We start from the raw sequence: 20,204 nt of genomic DNA, 5'->3' as shown, positions 1-20,204 counted from the left end.
ACCATGAAGAAAGAAGATTGTGGATTCCCTCAAAAGTTGCCATGATTCGTTTTTAAAGCTTAGACATTTTTTTTTTTTATTAATGCTGCCAAAGTAACACAAGCCAAACATATCCCTTTACACAGCCCAATGTCAGAAAACACTCAACTTATTTGAGAGGAAGAAATGAAAACTGAGACTAACTTTGCTTTAGATAAAGGACTGTGCAAAGCATAGCTCATGTAAGAGATGTTCTGAAACCGACACCAGTATCTGTATCAGCCTCCGATACAGCCTAAAACACGATATCAGGAATGGAGAGTATGCCTGTCAATTCACCTATCCCATACCAGAACCAACTAGCCCTGAAAAATCAACAGGTTTCAGGTACATTTTCTGAGTGACCATAACAAACAACAAGAATGAGGTGCTAGCAGAGAGTGTAATGTCAGTCAAAGCTCGCAAAATGTTAGCAGTTACAGTTTGTCCACCAATATTGTCCATCCATCCAGCCATCCATCCAATATCTATACCACTTATCCTGTTCAGGGTCGCGGGGGGCTGAGGCCTATCCCAGCTGAGCTGTCATTTGGCAAGAGGAGGGGTACACCCTGGACTCACCGCCAGTCAGTCACAGGGCTGACACAGTGCAGTACAGACAATCCCGCTCACATCCACACCTACGGGCAATTTGGAGTATGAAGCTAACGAGCATGTCTTTGAACTGTGGGAGGAAGCCGGAGTACCCGCAGGGAACCCATGCATGCACGGGGAGAACATGTGAACTCCACACAGAAAGGCCCACTTCCTACCACCACGCAGCCTTCCAATATATATATTTTAAATAGGCACTCTGAATCAGTCAGTACTTCAGTTTGGGTATCAGAAAGGGAAAAAATGGTTTTGAGCATCTCTAGCTCCACTGTTGGGTGTGGATATGCCAACAACCAATAAAAATCAATGTAAAACACTATCTAAAGGAACACTGAATGCTGCTAACCGATGCTGACCTCAGCTAAGAGTTAGCTTTGAATGCTGCCAAGTATAAAGACAAGCCAAGCTTCAGTCTGAGCCAAGTCTTTGCCATTATGGCTTGTTTTATGACACCCAGGAGATTACTGGAAACCATTTCCCCATTTCCAACGACACGCAGCGCCGTAATGCAATGTGCTTTTTTTTTAACATGATAATTTGCACCATCCAATCAAAACACACACATGCATAATCAGAAATCGATGAATTATTCAGCACCATTAAAATAATTTTGTTAGCGACTGTTGTGCTTTGAGTGTTTATGAAGTCTAGCTCAGCTTTACAGGCTGCACAGGAAGCAATCAGAGCCATTCAAAGGGAGTCAAGTGAAATTATGGAGAAACTTGCTTTTCTACATAATCAGTGATTTCCTTCATCTTTTACACTAAAGGGATGTTTGGCCTTTGCACACTTCCTCGCACATGTAAACTGTTTAGATGGAGCTTTTTTATCTTCTTTTGCAACAGCTCCTGATCTCTCAGAGAGATGTTGTCCTCCTCCTGCTCTCCTCCGAGGGACCTGAGCTTTAAGTACATGCTGCCATTACTCCCCGAATGCAGGTAGGAAAAGCGTGTGCGTGTGCTTTTCTTTTTTTTTCATTGTAGGAGTAATGACAGTACTGGCCGGAGCAGATGGGGTAAAATGCATAGAAGAGACAGATGATAAAAGCAGAGTGCCATCAGGTGTCATCAAGGTGTGACAGGTTGATTGGTAGGTTTGAGGTGGTTTATAAATGTTTCTAACAGGATGATTAATGCCAAAGGATCCACTAAAGGTGACACCTTCTGTTGAATAAGCCTTAAACAAAGATCTTCAGAAGGGTAAAGAAAATACTATCAATTCCTCTGTTGCACAGAAAGCACAGTAGCTCCCCTGAACCTACATCCGAGCTGGTCATCCTGTAAACGGACTCAGAATCCTCCATAAACATGAGCTGTTTATTTCATATTCCTCCTTTTGCCTGCACAGCAGCTTATTGTTGCTCACTCAGACAAACCTTGATAATATAGTCGAAACCCCCTCTCTCCCTGCCTCTCTCTTCTGTCTCTGCACACGTACACACATAAACACAAGCACACACAAACACACACACGCGTGCGCACACGGAGACACACGCACATTTGCGCGCTCTCGAGTGCAGAACGCGCAACAAGCGGAGCAGCGGATGGAGAGAGAGAGAGAGAGAGAGAGAAGAAGAGGAGAGAAGGACGGATGCAAGGCGAGGCCAGGAGCGGAAAACCTTATCTCTCCTGCTCGCCCAGCTGTTTTCTCATTAATTTTTATAGCAGCATCCTTTTATAACGCGCTCTCTGCCTTTTTTTAATTTTATTTTTAAAGCCTCATCTGTCCCCATGTCCGTCCTGATGTGCTGCTGCGCCTTATCACGATTCCTCAAGGATATGAAAAGCTGCTGTTCTCACGTCGACGCTATTTTCCAAATAAGGCAAGGATGTAACACGGGAAGCATCTGATCAGCGATGACAAACGATAACCGGGCTTGATGAGCTGTAGAAATCGACGGAGCGAGGCGGAGCAGCGCGAGTCTGCGCGTTAATTTGCGCCTAATTATTTATTTCGCGTGTGATCGTGTATTTTTTCCTCCATTCATTCACCCATCGGAGCTGTAAGGCCTGCAGCCCGCACCATCTCTGGGCATGAAACCCGTGGGAATTATGATCCCGACGTGACGCACAGTCACACACACGGCGCAGCGGGAGAGACATCGAGCCTCGACAGGACGGAGGGAGGGTGTGAGGTCCGGCCGAGCAGAGACCCGATCACAGGAGGAGGAGGACGCCCAGTTGTTGTTGGACACTAATGACTGCCGAATAGCCCAGCAGAAATACCACATTGAATATTTTTGTGTTTTTTCATGCATCGGGCGGAGAGGCGCGGGAGAAAGGGAGGAGAGTACAGTGGGAGCGCGAGGGCGCGGAGAGACGGGATGCGGGAGACGCAGTGAGGAGGAGGAGGACGAGGAGGAGGGAAAGCGGAGGATTGACGGTAAGATATGGATATAGGCTATGGGGATGCACCCCGCCCCTCCTCTGCCTCTCTCTCTCTTCCTCTCTGTGTGCCTCTCTCTCTCTCTCTCTCTCTCTCTCTCTCTCTCTCGCTCTCTCTGAAAGGTGCCCTGCTCCTTTGCTGCTGCTGCTGCTGTCAGGGGCCATTTGATCAGTGTGAGACAGGGATCTGATGTGCTGCTGCGCTGCCCGGGCCTCTTACCCCTGGCTGCCATTAAAGCTGGGTCAGTAGTGTAGGAGTGTGCCCTGAAATATTCATGGGCACGTGATGAGCCTCCTCTGGGCCTCGGAGGAGTGCAGGGAGAAAAGTGGCATAATGACTCAGGAGGGTCCCACGCTGGCCCACATCAGGGGTCTGTCACAGGAGAGGGGATGCTTTATGTTAATTGTCACACACGCATACACACATTCATTGCAGTGTTTGGTGTGGTGCAGTGAAAACACACACGCACAAAGGGTGTAAACGCAGGGGTCTGTTTGAATGTTTGCAGGGTTGTTCTGCTGATTGGAACATGAGGAGAAAAGAGAAGAAGAGCGAGAATCTGTTATCAATATTTCAAAGAGGAGATGAGAGGACTGGGTCAGTGGAGGAGGAGGCCAGGCAGGGAGGAAGGAGTGATGATGATGAGGAGAAAGAGAGGGAGGAGGAGGAGGCGATGGGAGATGAATGGAAGAGGAGGAAGGACGGAGGAAGAGGCTGCTCAGAGGGTGACAGCACTCCTGCTTTTTCTGATACATTTATAACCTTGAGTGTGTGTGTGTGTGTGTGTGTGTGTGTGTGTGTGTGTGCGTGTGCGTGTGTAGATATTGATTGTGTGTATTCATGTGTGTCATACTTACAGCATACAGAACATTTAGTGTGGGAGAGAAGAAAGGGATGAACTAAACTGATTTATATGTGAAATGTTAGTGACCTCTCATTTTAATAAGGTGACTCACTGAGTCATGTGTGCGCGCGCGTGTGCGTGCGTGTTTCTGCCTGTGCTGTGGATGTTAGATGGGCGAGTAACGAGAAAAACAAAGGTACGAGGTTTGTTTCCATGTACGGATCATTTACATCAACCCACTGAGGAGAAAAAAGCAAAGTGATTTGCTTAAACCACTTTGAAACTCTCTCTCTCTCTCTCTCACACACACACACACACACAATTTAGATGGATTTCCTGTCATTCGACTTGTAAAAGGCACCATATCTGTCTCCTTTCTGTTGGACCACCTCTCTCAGGTTGCTCTCATGTCTCTGTGCATCAGTCAGACACACTAAGTCAGTCTGGCTGCTCTATCTGTGAGCGTTTAATCAGGCCTGTTCACATCAGTGTAACATCAATATGGAGATATGAGATCAGACATCAGCAGAGATTTTAATTGCCATGTCAATATTGTAAGGCTGCAGCTATAATGAGCATTTTTATTGTCTCAGAAACCATTCATCGACTAAAAATGTTTAATGTATGAAATTAAACATATTTGTGAAGTACGCTTTATGTGATTCACCAACTATTATCGCCACATTGTCCATCTCCAGACCATTCTGCTTCCTGCAGATACAAGCTGAATGATGCACGAACCTCCGTCGGTGATTTCTGAAGCACATTCTCACAGTCCTCTGGATGAAAGTCCTGCTCTGTGTGTGCAGACATGAGTCCTGGTGACATGAGAAAGCAGCTGGTATTACGCAAAGAGGAAAGGCGCGACAGACAGCACAAGAGACGGCACCGTATGTCATCACAGTGGTTGTTCAAATTATGCTCTGCATAGAAATGTTCATGGTTTGCTGAGCTGTAACTGATGAAAAATAAGATTTAAACAGATCCATATTTCTATTCAAGCTGTCGCCGTTAAAGATGCACACAGTTGTACCTTCTCCGAACACATATTTATACTTACCTTAATAAGGTCAGTAAAAAATGAACGAACAGTTTGTATGTTATGTTATGCGACGCCCTTTGTGCTAAATCACACAGTTCATATGTTACTATAACTGTTCATGTGTCACGTGTTTAACATTAACAACCCATTATGAATAATAAAATCAACCCCAAGACATTTGGTTCACTTCACATACTGTATTTTACGTTCTCCAGGAGCTGCGCCGTCGTTCTGACCTTTACAGCTGCATCTCCGCTCTCTTATTGTGATAACTATGAGCAGTGTGTCAGGGTTAGTCACAGTAACACAATGTGCTATTTTAAAAGCATGAATCACTTCTTCTAAATAGTAGCACAATTCTTAAGTGTCCACATTCAAAGAGTTTATGTAGCAGTTCCTCCTGTGTAGGGGAGGACTACATGGATGCATTTCTCCATCATCATTTATTTGATCTGTGCTGTAGGTATGTCCCCGCTTAGTCTTTTTGGATAAACTAGGGGTCCACTGTGGCTCAGAGGTAGAGTGGGCAACCGATCAAGAGGTCGGCGGTTCGATCCCCAGCTTCTTCTGCCCACAGGTCAAGTAACCGTGGTTAAGATACTGAAGCCTGAACTGCTATGAAAAGGTTTGATTGTCTAAAATTGATCACAGGCCTTGCATGGCACTACATCAGTGTATAAATGTGTGTGAATGAGTGAATGCTGAACTGAAGTGTAAAGTGCTTTGAGTGGTCGAAAGATTAGAAAGCCACAGAACATTTACCATGAAAACACAGATGAATGCCTGTTTTCAGTTACTCTAGTGATGAATGACAAATAATCATCACATTTATGCAAAAATCATACAAAAACCCAATATTAAGCAGTGATGCCCACAATTGCCTGGTACACTTGAGATATACTCACTTGTTAACCCTAGCGTCCGCGTACACTACCTGCTGCGTCATGAACGTAATTGTTCATACATGTCTATGCACTCCGTGTGATACTGGAGGAAACCTCTAGAGGGCAAACCAGAGCGCTCAGGGCGTACGCAACGACTGTATGTGAGAGATGTAAACAACAGACATGGCAACACTCTAGGACGTATCTATTATGTTCATTCTGAGATCACGGCAGAAAAAGCAACATCAGCGTTTCTCCAACATTTTCCTGCGTGCACGGACGTAACGGCCCCCGGACCTCTCTCCGTTTAGTTTTGCAGGTTTCCACGTCGACTTCTGAAATAGAACTCATCTGTCGCAGATGTTTTGACGGGCGTGTTTGTGACAATGACACATCGAACAGATGTGAAAAATTGCCGACTTGGCTTATCAGCTTATCTCTGCCATTTCTGCCATTGTTGCCCCTGCTGCTGTGACCCTGTCACATCCCCTCTGCCTCTGCACTGCCCTGACTGCTCATGTGCATATTGCATCTTGCACGTAGCGTTCATTCTTAAGGACGTGCACAGCCGATCCTCCAAACAAATAAGGGCACGCGGGGCAGTGACCATGCATTTATGTAGTTAAAGCAAGTGTACCTCCGGCCTTCGAGATACATTTAATGTACTGAACTACTCAAAAACAAAGGTCTTGTTTGTAGGTTATTAAAAACTTGTACCTCTGAAGTATGAAAGCATTACATTTTTCCTATTTTCTGCCACAGGAACAGTTATTGTGTTTGTTTCTGCCTTCAGGCTGTCGGGAAACAAACACAACTACAAACAAAACATTGCATTGTTTTATACAATGGATTGTGCAGTTCATTAAGCACCATCGGACCTGTGGCAAACACTAAATGACCTCAATTAACTCAAATGAACTCATTATTTTTCAGTGGATAAGCCATCCATCGTTTTTGGGATGTTTATTTGGGTGCAGTATGCATTAATTTAATTCATGATAAAAGTAATAATTATTGTCATACACTGCTGAAAAAAAAGATTTAATTATATAAGAAACTGAACCCCATCGCTCGTGCTACATTGGTCTAATACAAAATCCTAAATGTAACTCTGTGCACCCGACGAAAGCCAGGTCTGCAACATGCTTCAGCAAACAATAGAAAAGCCTGAGCCAGCAGCACATTCATGTCCTTTCAGCTTTATAGTATTTGTGAGTTACTGACCTGTAAATAGTGTTTAACCAAATCCTCCAGGTTTATGCGACAAATTTGTTTGTCATGTTTGTTACATATTTGTTTTCTCTTAGAAAATAGTCACAAATGCTTTTTATTACTTCCCAAAGCCTAAATTAGCATCTTGAGATTTCTGGTTTTGTCTGAAGATGTTCATCTTATTTTCATGATTAAAAAAGAAATGCATCAAATCCTAGGATTTTAGAGGTGAAACCAAATGTTGGCGATTGCTGCTTTAGAATAAGCGACAGCTATTGTCTAAAATATTGCAGATTTTCATCTCTGGGAAAGTCAGATTTTTAGGAAAGCTGCGATGAATCTAACTTGACACGTGATGATACAGAAGTGCCAGAATACTAACAAACATCACATGAGCCACAATCACTGTAATGAAACCAAGATTTAAAGCTACAGGTTTATTTTGCGAGACACACTCTGAACAGTCTTGTTGACATGAATGCTGGAAACTCGTTCCCTGAGGATACTGTCCCATTTCCATCACGTGTTACACTGTTGCTAGGTTCGTGTGTGGTCCAGCCCACGTCTGACTGGACAGGATGGAGGATATTTTACGCAGCAGAAACTTTATATTGGCCTCAGATAAACTTTAAATTTAACTTTAATTAAAAAATATTTTTTTAGCAAGAAATAAGGGCTGCTTATTTTGCCCTAACACTCACATTAGAGTCACACAAAGAGAAGATTGCCTCACAGCCAGTATTGTGTGGAGGAACAATAACTCTGTATGTATTTACACTTACGGCATATGGTGTGCAAGCATTGTAAAGACAGAGCCTGTTCTTTATGATCTAAGACTCAGATAGCATCCTGCTTTGTATTGTTTGGGGGTCGGGTTAAAAGAAGACACTCTCCTGATATTCTGGTGAGGCTCTTACACATTGAGAAAGTGCTTGCAGGGCACTAAGACAGGTGAGCTTTTAGCACAGAGAGAGTGCTGAGGGCAGGATTACGATCTTGATAAATATGTGAGGAAACTTATCAATGTTTAATCAACCTTCCAGCAGTCTTTAATAGAGACTCAGTTCTTCAACTGGAAGAACATTAAATGACTTCTAACTCAAAACCTCCTAAAGTGTGTCTTGCTGCCACAGCAGAGCTTATAAACACATGTAGAAAAGCCAGGGAGGGTTTTTGGCCTCTTTGGCCTTCCGTATATTTATTCTATTTTACATGAACTGCAGCCTTTTAGCTGTGGATGACTTTGAAACTGACATTTAAATGATGTGAATATATCTGGAAGCAATTTACTCCCATTTCCCTCCAACATTATAAACTGCATTGCTCTCAGGAGTGTCCGACACACAGCGCAGGTCCTCCCGCTCCGAACTTGACCCCGAGTGTCTCCTGTGTTTCTGCCCGCAACAAGAGAATGATTGACAGGGGCGACACCTCCGTTCCCCTGAGTCCTGCATCGACCAGACAAACATACAGCCTCTAAAACCCTGTAAGTGGCTTTGACTGTGGCGTGTAGGCCTCAGCCCTCTGGGAGATGTAGAGGTCAATGGTCTGAAGCATGCACGCGGTCACAGAGGGCAAAGCACAGCGTGTTTTAAAATCCGTTTTTAAGCTGCAAATATGATCGACAGTGGTGTTATTAGGAGAATTTCAGCCAATAAAGCTTCTGCTCTCGCTGTGCTGTCAAAGTCCAATCTCTCTGTCTCGTCCTCGGCTCTTGATTGCTCTCAGTTTCCATCACTCTCGCTTACACACACACGCACACACACACACACATTCAGTCTTCCATTAGGAACCTAACACTACAAGGCTGTTTTGTCACTTTGTGCTTCATAGCAATCTGGCCTCGGGCACTGATCGCTCGCTGACCAAAGAGGGGGAGGATACTCTCTCTCTCTCTCTCTCGCTCTCTCTCGCTCTCTCTCGATCTGTTGATTTTATTGTCTCCACCTCTAACAGTGTGAATCGTTGTACCTGACTCGATTTCACATCAGTTTGAATGATTTCCAACAGACTGACTTTAATGGCTTTCAGGTATCATTTACCTCCTGCCGCAGAGAGTCGGCCTATTTTCTTTTTTATTTATTGCTCAAATTTCTGAGGAGCCAAACCACACAGGAGTTGTTTGGCAGAGCCTTGTTTGACATCTCTTCCATTTAGGGCTGCAAGTAAAGATTGCTTTTATTATTGATTGTCTGCCCATTATTTCTGATGAACTGGTTAAGTATTTGCTCCAAAGAAGTGACAGAAAACAACCAAAGTTTCTGCTATAATATCCCAGAGCCTTTGGAGACATAGCTTCTTTTGTCCGACCAACCGAACAAAACCCAAAGATATTTCATTTACATTGATTTAATTCAGATAAGATGTACAAATGCTCGTGTTTCTGAAGCTTAAAGCAGCAAATATAACCAATTTAGCCTCATAAATTACTTAAACCCCTGAGGCTCACTGGTGTCTGTCATTACAAGCTTATGTTGTGTAGACAATCACAGTTCAAATCCTCATAACTGTGTATTAAAACTAGTCCCAAAGATTATAAGACCCCGAATATGTCAGGCTGAATTTAGCCTTATTTAGCCTTACACTCCCAAGATGATTTACAACCCTGAAGCTACTTAACAGACTTAAAAGGGGAAGCCTGTGTGTCGAGGGATTTTCAAAATAAATGCTGATAAATGTTGTCACTATGAACACTGTGAGAAACATGCAGATTAATGCAGTTTCTCTGTGCATACTATAGGTCCACATTAATACGTGTGTGTGTAATGTATTTCACTCCAGGCCCACTACTCACACACTCTCACTTAGAGTCTGCGGCTCCTCCAAGTAGGCCGAGCGCTGGCCCGGGGCTGGATTTTGGTTGCAGGCAGGGCGCATGGTGCTGCGAACAGGGGGACCGGGTGTGTGGCTTTGTCAAGGCCCATCAGTGTCCTTGCTCTACTTACTCTGCATCAACACTTAAGGGTGTGTATGTGTATGTGTGTGTTTGTGAGAAAGAGAGAGAGAGAGAGGGCAATAGGGGGCAAGCAAAAGAACATGCTGCCATAAGGGTTTTGGATGAGATGAGACGCATTGTGTGCGTGTGTGTCAGTGTGTGTACGTGATGAAAAACAGGAAGGTTCTCATTCTGTTGACTCTTTTATGCACTATGTTTAGTGTGTGTGTGTGTGTGTGTGTGTGTGTGTGTGTGTGTGTGTGTGTATGTGCATGTGTGTGTGTGTGTGTGTATATGTGTCACAGTGGTCCTGGGGCTTTTATTACAGTCTTGTTGGTTCAGTAGACTTAAAAGAAGGCAGAGGTCTCTCCTCTCTGTCTCAGATGTGTGCGTTTATGTGCGTGTGTGTGTGTGTGTGTGTGTGTGTGTGTTTGCGTGTGTGCATGCACTTGCGTGTCTGTGTATTGCGGGCCCTGTACAAGCACAAGTCTTTGAAAGCATGTTGGACATTTGTTGAGGAGTGACCTAAATCTGTCTGCCATCATTACCTAACAAGAAGACGGAGAGAAAAGTCTTCAACAAACACACGCACACACATATGTATTTCTACACACACACATGCATTCTGACACACACACACACACACACACACACACACACTGGAGACCATCAAGCTGTGTACACACTGGAGCAGCAGATTGGAAATGCTTAGCAGGAGAGAAATAAATGTAATGTAATGAAATGATGCAGTTCAGCCTCCATGTTGCCTTCTGTTCAGGGCCGAGAGTTTAGGCTATATTAAGGAGTATTAAGGAGTCATATTTCTGTTGTATTCTTATGAGGGTGTCATATGTTTGTTCTATATACTTTTAAGGAGTCGTATTTCTGTCATATCCTCACTGAGGAGTCTCTGTTGTTTCTGTTGTTTTCATTTTAAGGGGTCATATTTCTGTCATATCTTTATTAAGGATAGATATTTTGGTTGTTACCTTATGAAGGAGTCATACTTTGTGTTCTTATTAAGGAGTCATACTTCTTATGTTCTCTCATTAGGGAGTCGTCTTTTTGTTGCTCCTTTATTAAGGAGTTGTATTTCTGTTCTTTTATTGGGGAACCATATTTCTGTTTGTTTCCTTTTAAGGAGTAGTTTTCTGGTTGTTTACTTATTAAGGAGTCATACTTCCTTTGTGTTCTTATTAAGCAGTCATACTTCTGTTGTATTCATACTAAGGTGTCATGTTTCAGTTGTTCATTTATTAAGGAAACATATTTCTGTCTGTTTCCTTTTAAGGAGTAGTTTTCTGGTTGTTTACTTATTAAGGAGTCATACTTCCTTTGTGTTCTTATTAAGGTGTCGTACTTCTGTTGTATTCATACTAAGGTGTCATATTTCTGTTGTTCTCTTATTAAGGAAACATATTTCTTTCTGTTTCCTTTTAAGGAGTAGTTTTCTGGTTGTTTTCTTATTAAGGAATCATACTTCCTTTGTGTTCTTATTAAGGTGTCATACTTCTGTTGTATTCATACTAAGGTGTCATATTTCTGTTGTTCTCTTATTAAGGAAACATATTTCTTTCTGTTTCCTTTTAAGGAGTAGTTTTCTGGTTGTTTTCTTATTAAGGAATCATACTTCTGTTGTATTCATACTAAGGTGTCATGTTTCAGTTGTTCTTTTATTAAGGAAACATATTTCTCTCTGTTTCCTTTTAAGGAGTCATATTTCTGTTGTTCCCTTATTAAGGAGTCATACTTCTTATGTTCTCTAACTAAGGAGTCATTTTTTGTTGTTCTCTTATTAAGGACTCATATGTATGGAGTATTCATACAGTATTAAGGGGTCATATTTCTGTTGTGTTCTTATAAAGAAATCATACTTCCTCCATGTTCTTATTAAGGAGTCATATTTGTTATCGGTTTTCTGTTTTCCTTTAAAAAAAGTCATATTTCTGTTGTTCTTAAGGAGTCATACTGTTTTTGTATTCTTATGAAGGAGTAATTCTTCTTAGGTTCTCTTATTAAGGTGTCATATTTATGTTGTTTTCATTATAAGGAGTCATATTTCTGTTGTTCTCTTATTGGGGAGTCATGTTTCTGTTGTATTCATATTAAGGAGGTGTATTTATGTTGTTCTTTCATTGAGGAGTCATACCTCTGTTGTTCCCTGGCTGCTCGTCGGCATGCTTCCCGTATGTTTGCTCGTAAAACTCCAGCTCATAGTGTCGCCCTCTGATCGCCTGCACCTCCAGTCAGCTGTTTACCTCGTTACTCCTGCTGAGGAAGAGATCTGCTCCAACACATCATTTATTTAGGATTACTGAAAGTGGCCTGAGCTCTGCCTGTCTGTGAGTGTGTGTTTGTGTGTGTGTGTGTGTGTGTGTGTGTGTGTGGATAGAAAGATTAAGACTCTTTTATGGGTCAGTGGCCACTGTTGCTCCCAGCTAATTATGGACTTAAAACACGTACTCGCAGGCGTGTGCTTTCACTCACTGACACGCACAGATACACACACCCTGCACACCTCCTCTCTGACTGCACGGTACTATCACCATGGTAACAGCAGATTGAGGGGCTTTTTTCGCTGCAACCATTGCTCAATTGTTATCTCTATTCCTCTCCTCTTGGTCTGTCTCTCTATTATTCTGTCCTCCTTCCCTGCTGTGTTTTCTCACGTGCACTCATTCATTGTCAGAGTGTGTTACAGGCCATCCCACACAGACACAGACACACAGTAACACACACTGGTCTGGAGGAGAGAGTGCAGCTCTTCACTCTCAATCTCACACTTCTTTCTCTTCTTCTTCTTCCTCTTCCTCCTCAGGCTCTCCTAACGCGGCTGGTGGTGTGACGTCCTAACTCTTCCTGTCCAGCATGGCTGTGTCACTGTGGTTCCTGGGGGTGTGTGTGCTCACGCTGGCTCACGTCTCCCCCTCCAGCCAAGGTGAGCTTCCTGTTCAGAGGTCGTACCGTGTGGAGGTGGTGCAATTAGCAGAATGAATCACAAAAACTTTATATGGAAGTTAAGGGGAAAGAAAGAAAGGCAAAGTCATCTCAGCTGAGAAATTCAGTGACCTACATAATCAAAAGCTTACCCAAACGTTTGATGTGTGCAGCTTGCCAAAGGCAGCGTTCAAGAAGCTGCCTGTAGCTCCCGGCTAATAAACAATCAGTCATTCAGCACCACGGACAGTTACAGTACACCAGCTGCATACTGATTACACCGACGTGTTCGGTTTAAATGTGGGTTTAATCCTGATACAACAAAATCACCTTTTCATGTGCTCACCATGCTCGAGCTGATGTGAACAGCTGGATTAAAGCAATGTTAATGGGATTTTCTCACATTTCGTTCACAGATTATAATGGGATTCAGGTGAGATTACAGAAGGAGACATGTGACATCACAAGATCCGGCCTTACGAATGAAAAAATAGGATCTTGCACTTGTCAGATTGTGTTTACAAAGCATCTTACAGCTGCTAGTATCAGCTTCACCCTCCCCAGTGACCCAAAACAGCGGATATTGTGATAAAACAACGCATCGCATCGCATGTAGGTGTCACGGTGGAGGTGCAGTGTGATTTATGTCAGCAATCACACTCTGCTTGCACCTGGATACCCTTCCAGTGAAAGCTTTCACACATGTGAGCATTAAGAAAAAAATTATTCACACGTGAGGTGTAAACAGTGCAAAAATGTGGGTTACTATTTTATTCTTACATCAAATGCAGGTACAGGCATGATTACATCCAGGTTATAAGAGTGCTGTGTTTATTTAACATATGTTGTAATCACAATTATATTTATCAGCATGCTTTTCCATGGTGTTGGATGACTGATTCAATCTGTAGAATGAGTTAAAAAGGGAACTTTTACATGGAGCTCTGTGGGAGTGCTACGTTTTTTTCTGCTGCTTTGAAGGGTTCTATATAAAGTCTGAACAATAACCCAGATGATGTCATCATGGTTTTCTCAACTTGCTTTTACACTCCAAATTTAAACAGACCTATACAAAGGATCAAGAAGTAAGGATATCTGTGCCTCTGTTTGTTTAAAGTTTAACACAAAAGGGAGAGGACCTGATATTTATTTATTAAAAAAAATACAAAACAGGGCAAAAACAAAAGCTTACTGTATAAAGCCCAGGTAAACCCAACAAAAGGTCCGACTAAAATCCAACAAAAGGGATAAAACACATAGAGTCACGAGGAGAAATCCACTCAAAGTCCACAGGAGAAAGAGAGACGAGAGGCTTTACAAATGACGAACTCTCACAGAGACAGGGGAAGACTAGGGCTGTGTTTGAAATGCCATACTATACCAGCAGTAAGTACTCATTTGGCCAAAATCTAGTACGCAGAATGCAAACAAAAGCTACATTTACAGAATGCCTAAAATACCCGGATGTCGTACTGATTCAGAAAAAATCTCCAGTATGCATCGAAGCAGTCTACCTCGCCTACTGTATCCCACAATGCAAAGTGTTCGAACGTCACAACGGCAGTTGCAGAAGGGGGCGCAATAGCTAAAGAAGCGGCTTTTTTCTATTGGCAGCTTACCCTTTCCAAAACTGGAAACTGGTGCCTGACTTTGCATACTGCTACGTACTATATACTACCACCGAACGCAGTATGTAGTATGTAGTCTACAGTATGTAGTATACAGAATACAGTATATAGTATGTAGTATACAGTATACAGTAAGTAGTATACAGTATACAGTATGTAGTATACAGAATACGGTATACAGTATACAGTATGTAGTTTACAATATGTAGTATACAGTATGTAGTATACAGTATGTAGTTTACAGTATACAGTATGTAGTTTACAGTATGTAGTATGTAGTATACAGTATATAGTATACAGTATGCAGTATGTAGTATACAGTTTACAGTATGTAGTATACAGTATGTAGTTTGCAGTATACAGTATGTAGTATACAGTTTACAGTATATAGTATACAGTTTACAGTATATAGTATACAGTTTGTAGTATACAGTATGCAGTATGTAGTATACAGTATGCAGTATGCAGTATGTAGTATACAGTTTACAGTATGTAGTATACAGTATACAGTTTACAGTATGTAGTATACAGTATACAGTTTACAGTATGTAGTATACAGTTTACAGTATGTAGTATACAGTATACAGTATGGCATTTCGAACACAGCAAAAGACTAAACACACTGGGGAGGCGAGGTAATCAGACACAGGTGAGACAATTGAGCAGCAGGTGGAAACGATAAGGGCAGGGCACAGAATCAAGTGGAAAACAGCAGGCAGGAAGTAGAACATCACTGGAGACAAGGTGACAAAGTAAAACAGGAAATGATCTGAACAATGAAATACAAATCAAAAACATAACTAAACCAGACAAAATTCTGAAAAACAATTTAAATAATACATTGCTTTGAATTGTGGTTGTTTTGGGACTTAGAACTCTCATATTAGCATTGTGATTGTACGCTAATTAGCATGCTGATGTTAGCCCACAGTTTGAACATACCCATGTACACAGCCTTAAAGAGCATCTAGCATAGCTGTATTTTTTAGAACCTGTTTTTCTGTCCCCTTTCTTTAGTGCAAAACTAAAACTAAAGCTCTGATAGAGGCGGCAGTGACCACAATATCCTTTGTTTATACCATTGATGTAGGTCACTGTGGGGCTGACTGATATTATTGAACACTTAAAAGAAAAAGGGAACTTTTCAGACACGATTCAGATTGAAAAGATACTTGTTTATTTCTGCCAACTGCAAAGAGGGTTACAAAAAGAAAACGAGAATCTAAAGTAAATAATAACGCGATACAGGAGGTCATGGAAGCTGCTCGAGGTTTAGAGACTGTAGGCTGTCAGTCAGCCACACTCGGCTGCAGCACTGTTCCCTATAAGCCCAAGTTGACCTGCTGGGTTGCACACACTCAAAAATCATTTATAAACACACACAATATAAAATGGGCAATATCACTAAGGAATGGGATGAAACACGAACTGAATTGGCTCTTACAGAGGCGACCACAAATATCTTTAAACTTAACTTCCTCAGCAGAGAAAAAACCCAATTACTACTTTAATTATGACTCACTTAATTTATTGACAGTTTACAGAACATGAAATGATTCTGTCAGCTGGATTTCTCAGCTCATTGCAATCTGAAGACTCACTCAATGCTAATAGTTTTTTCCTTTCTTCTCTTCTCCACCCCTCACAAACAGCAATGTCCCGGGCTGCCATGCCGTTCGGCCTGCTGCGCAGAGAGCTGGCGTGCGAGGGTTACCCCATAGAGCTGCGCTGCCCAGGAAGTGACGTGGTTATGGTGGAAACCGCCAACTATGGACGCACCGATGACAAGATATGTGACGCAGACCCCTTCCAGATGGAGAACACACAGTGTTACCTTCCTGACGCACTCAAGATTATGGCCCAGAGGTGTGTATGTGCGTCTGTGTGTGCGTAAGAGCTTAAATCTTACAGCAAAGATTCAAATTGCATTTGTCGTTCTTGTGCTGTTTGCATGTGTGCAAACATTTTGGAAGCAGTTAAACCGATCAATGAAAGCATCTGCTATTTGGTACATACAGTGTGTGTGCGCTGTTGTACAACATGCATGTCAGAGGAAACGTTAGACAAAGCCAATGCTTGTGTTGTTAGTCATGTGTTTGTGTGTGTGCAGTAATCTCTCCAGCTGAGTGTGAGTGCTTGGCTGCACCATTAGCTGTGTACTCAGCAGTGTTTTCCTCGAAGAACTGATCAATATTCAGGGAGAGGGAGAGGAGACAAATGGAGCGTCCTTTGCTTCCCCTTTCCTGTCTGTTAATCACTCTCCCTCCTCTTTGTTTTCTCATTCTATCATCCTTTCACCGATTCATCCCTCCATCCCTTTATCCATCTGTCTGTCTGCTGTCCTCCAGGTGTAACAACAGGACTCAGTGTGTGGTGGTCGCAGGGGTCGACGTCTTCCCAGACCCCTGTCCTGGAACATACAAGTACCTGGAGATCCAGTATGAGTGCGTCCCTTACAGTGAGTATGAATATATATAAACACACACGTTAACACATGCGTACACATACAAACGTGATTAAACACACATACAGTATATATGCATGGGCATGTAAAACACTCAGATTTAACCTATTTTATTCGAGCTACATTTTAGGTTTAAGGTGTGTTTTTATTCTTATAACCTCTGATGTCGACTGTTGCCCTGAGAGATTGATGGATAGAAAGATTTTTTGTTCTCAGGGAGTCTGTGTGTGGTTTCATGTGTGTGTGTGTGTGTGTGTGTAACAAACAAACACAAAGTTTGATGAAGAAAGCAGGGGCATTTCCAGGGGGTGGCCTGAGGTGGCACAGGCCCCCCCTCTGAAATGTGATTGGCCACCCAAGGTGAAAGCCCATTAACCTTTAATATAATTGGATATCTGCCAGACGGGACTTCAATTCAAATCAGCTCATTGGGTTGTGTTGCAAAAGGCTGCAATTAGCTTTTGTAGCATTTCAATGTAACGTATTTTGTTGGAACCAATGACTGTAATTAAAGACAGCTGACGCCTCTCCACGTCCTCTCAGTGTACAAAAGTAAAGTCAAAATAAGCCCACAGCGGCCGCTGACATCTTGCGCAGATCATCTGCAGGAGCCGTATTTGTCAACAGAGCTGTCAATCATTCCTTTTACAGTATCAAATAACTCATTAAAAATAAACCTGTCTGAAAAATGAACACTTGGATGTAAATCAGCATGATAAGAACTAATTATGATGACAGAAACAATGTTTGAGAAACATTTATTTGACGTGTATTTTGACTTGATAGTTTGACTCATGTCCCATCTGTTAACATGGAGGAGGCGGGCTTTATGACCCATACTGCAGACAGTCAGCAGGGGGCGATAGAGATGTTTTGGCTTCACTTTTTGGGAGCTGTCATGTCGTCCATCTTTTTATACAGTCTGTGGTCACAGTCACTTTTGGAGAAACATCTTCTTTTTGAGTCCTTAAAGACAATAAATTAAAAACCAGATACCTTAATGTAAGTAGTTAAAGCAGACATGATTAGTGGAGATGTCAATGGAAAAGACATTTAGACGTGTGTGTGCGTGCCCCAGTTGGGCCACCCCCTGTCAAAAAGTGTGGACACGCCCCTGGGAGAAGGTACAGAGAGGGAAACTGTAGGACGTGTGTGTGTGTTGTATGTCGTCTGTGTGAGAGTGTGTGTGCGCGCGTGTGTAAGCGAACTTGCGCGTGCATGCGTGTGTGTTTTCTTTTTCAGACTCACGCCACAGGAGTTGCTCTCTTTTCTCCACAGGAGCCTGATTGAGGGAAGGAGAGATCGGGGGAGGAGGAGGAGGGAGGGAGGGAGGGAAAAGAGGGGAGGATGAGGAGGGGAGAGGAGAGAAGAGAGGAGAGGACAGGAGAGGAGGGAGGAGTTTGCTGGGTCTCTTTTGTGCTTCTTCTTTCTTTTGTGAACTATAATGTTTGTGGCGAGAATGAGTCCTAAAGTCTTTATCTGTGCAACTCTTTCTTTCTTCCTTTCTTCCTCTTCTCCTCTCTCGCTTGCTTCTCTTGCTTCTCTTTACTTCCCTTCTTTCACCCTCTGACTTCTCTTTCTTTCTCTCCCTCTTTTTTTTCCTATGCTTGAGTAGAAGTGGACCAAAAAGGTAAAGACAATACATTGTAGCATCTTGATCTCTCCTTACCCCCGACCCCCCTCTTTTCTCTCCTCCTCTTCCTCTCTCCTGCCATCTCTCTCTTCCTCCTACCCTAGGACGTTGTTTCGTAGTCATGCTGGATGTTGCCCCCCTTTTTTTCATTTCCTACTCTTGTTTTCCTCATTTTATCCATCTCTTGTTGTGTGGAAACCCCGTCCTTTTATCCAATTTGATCCAGGTTCTGCACATAGTCTCTCTATCTCTTTCCTATCCGTCCTTCTCTCCTCCTCTTCTTCCTCTCTTGCTGCTGGTCGATCTCTCTGTCTCTTATCTCTCTTCCTCTCTGAGCACAACACAAACATTAACACCACAACACACGACACCTAGCCTTTTTTTGCTCTATTTTCACACACTAGCACCCTCTCTCTCTCTCTCTTTTGTCTGTCTCTCTTTCCTCCTCCCCTCCATTCCTCCCCTCTTGTCCGATCATCCTCTTCATGCTTATTTTCCCTTTTCTTCCCTTATAGGAAGAGCCCCTTATTTATCTTCATAGGAAAAATAAGACCAAATGTGTGTGATTATCTATCCTTCTGGATGTGTGCTTACCAAGCACTGCTTATGTGTGTGAGTGTGTGTGCATGCCTATTTGCATGCCAGTGTGAGACTGTACAGTAAACATGTGTGTCCATGCAGTTATTGACATGTGGGTGGACCAATCGTTGTGCTCGGCGTAAACTAACCAGCCCTCTCATTCACTTCAAGGCAAAATTTAGCCCCGCCCTCTGCGTCCCTGATTCTACCTCACACTCTTTTTCACTCTTTTTGCACTAACCCACACACACACACATGCACACACACACGCACACACACACACAAAGCACATAAACACACTCACACACCTTTCATTGCAGTGTCCCTGTTGTATTACTCACCACACGCACACTAACAGTGTGTGATTTCAGCACTTTTACGTCTCTTTGCTTGCCCCTCGAGATCAGCACAGGTGTTTTAAATCCCTCTCTCTTTTTCTCTTCATTCTTTTTTCTTCTTGCTGCATCAAATGCATCTAATTCAATCCATTCTTCATGCATCGTCCATTTTCTCCCCTCACCTGCCTCCACTATCTTCCCACTCTTTTCTCTCCCTCACTTCTCCTCTTCTCCCTCCCCCTCTCTCTCTCTCTTCTTCCTCACATCCTGCTGTCGTCCCTTTCTTGCTCCTGTACTCCAGTTTTCGTGTGTCCCGGCTCGCTGCTCAGCATTCAGCCGGCCTCCTCCCTCCTGGAGGCAGAGCATCAGTCGGGGGCGTGGTGTAAGGACCCGCTGCAGGCTGGCGACCGGCTGTACGTCATGCCGTGGACGCCGTACAGGACAGAGGTGCTGTACGAGTACGCCTCCTGGGACGACTACCGCCAGAACAGAGTCACCACCACCTACAAGTGAGTGATGTCAGTGTGGAGTCTATGTAGAGCTGAGGTAATTAAGCATTACATTTGGGACCTTTGGACAGCAAACAATGTGAAAATGTATTGATTATATTCTTGATCAACTGATCAAGAATATTTATAATAATAATTATAATAATAATAATTTATTGTGAAAATAATTGTTACAGGGGTT

The 20,204-nt window shown here is 42.9% G+C and overlaps 1 protein-coding gene across 2 annotated transcripts in view; it reads left to right on the top strand.

Annotated features, from left to right (window-relative positions):
• The first annotated feature begins 2,216 nt into the window (after positions 1-2,216).
• The window catches only part of LOC138594179 (adhesion G protein-coupled receptor L1-like), a 33,019-nt gene continuing 15,031 nt past the window's right edge, over positions 2,217-20,204 (top strand). Inside the window, exons 1-6 of one of the 2 annotated variants that reach the window (XM_069665179.1) lie at positions 2,217-3,015; positions 12,754-12,873; positions 16,153-16,366; positions 16,849-16,958; positions 18,580-18,594; positions 19,816-20,023. In XM_069665179.1, the coding sequence (XP_069521280.1) occupies positions 12,804-12,873; positions 16,153-16,366; positions 16,849-16,958; positions 18,580-18,594; positions 19,816-20,023 (617 nt within the window). In that variant the 5' untranslated portion in view covers positions 2,217-3,015; positions 12,754-12,803. The remainder of the gene's footprint in view (positions 3,016-12,753; positions 12,874-16,152; positions 16,367-16,848; positions 16,959-18,579; positions 18,595-19,815; positions 20,024-20,204) is intronic. The other variant, XM_069665180.1, reaches the window with a different exon arrangement.

Source organism: Semicossyphus pulcher, unplaced genomic scaffold, assembly GCF_022749685.1.
Source record: "Semicossyphus pulcher isolate SPU_LCO1_2020_fin unplaced genomic scaffold, fSemPul1.0.p SCAF_17, whole genome shotgun sequence".
NCBI classification, from domain to species: domain Eukaryota; kingdom Metazoa; phylum Chordata; class Actinopteri; order Labriformes; family Labridae; genus Semicossyphus; species Semicossyphus pulcher.
This window is presented reverse-complemented; position numbering and strand designations above follow the sequence as displayed.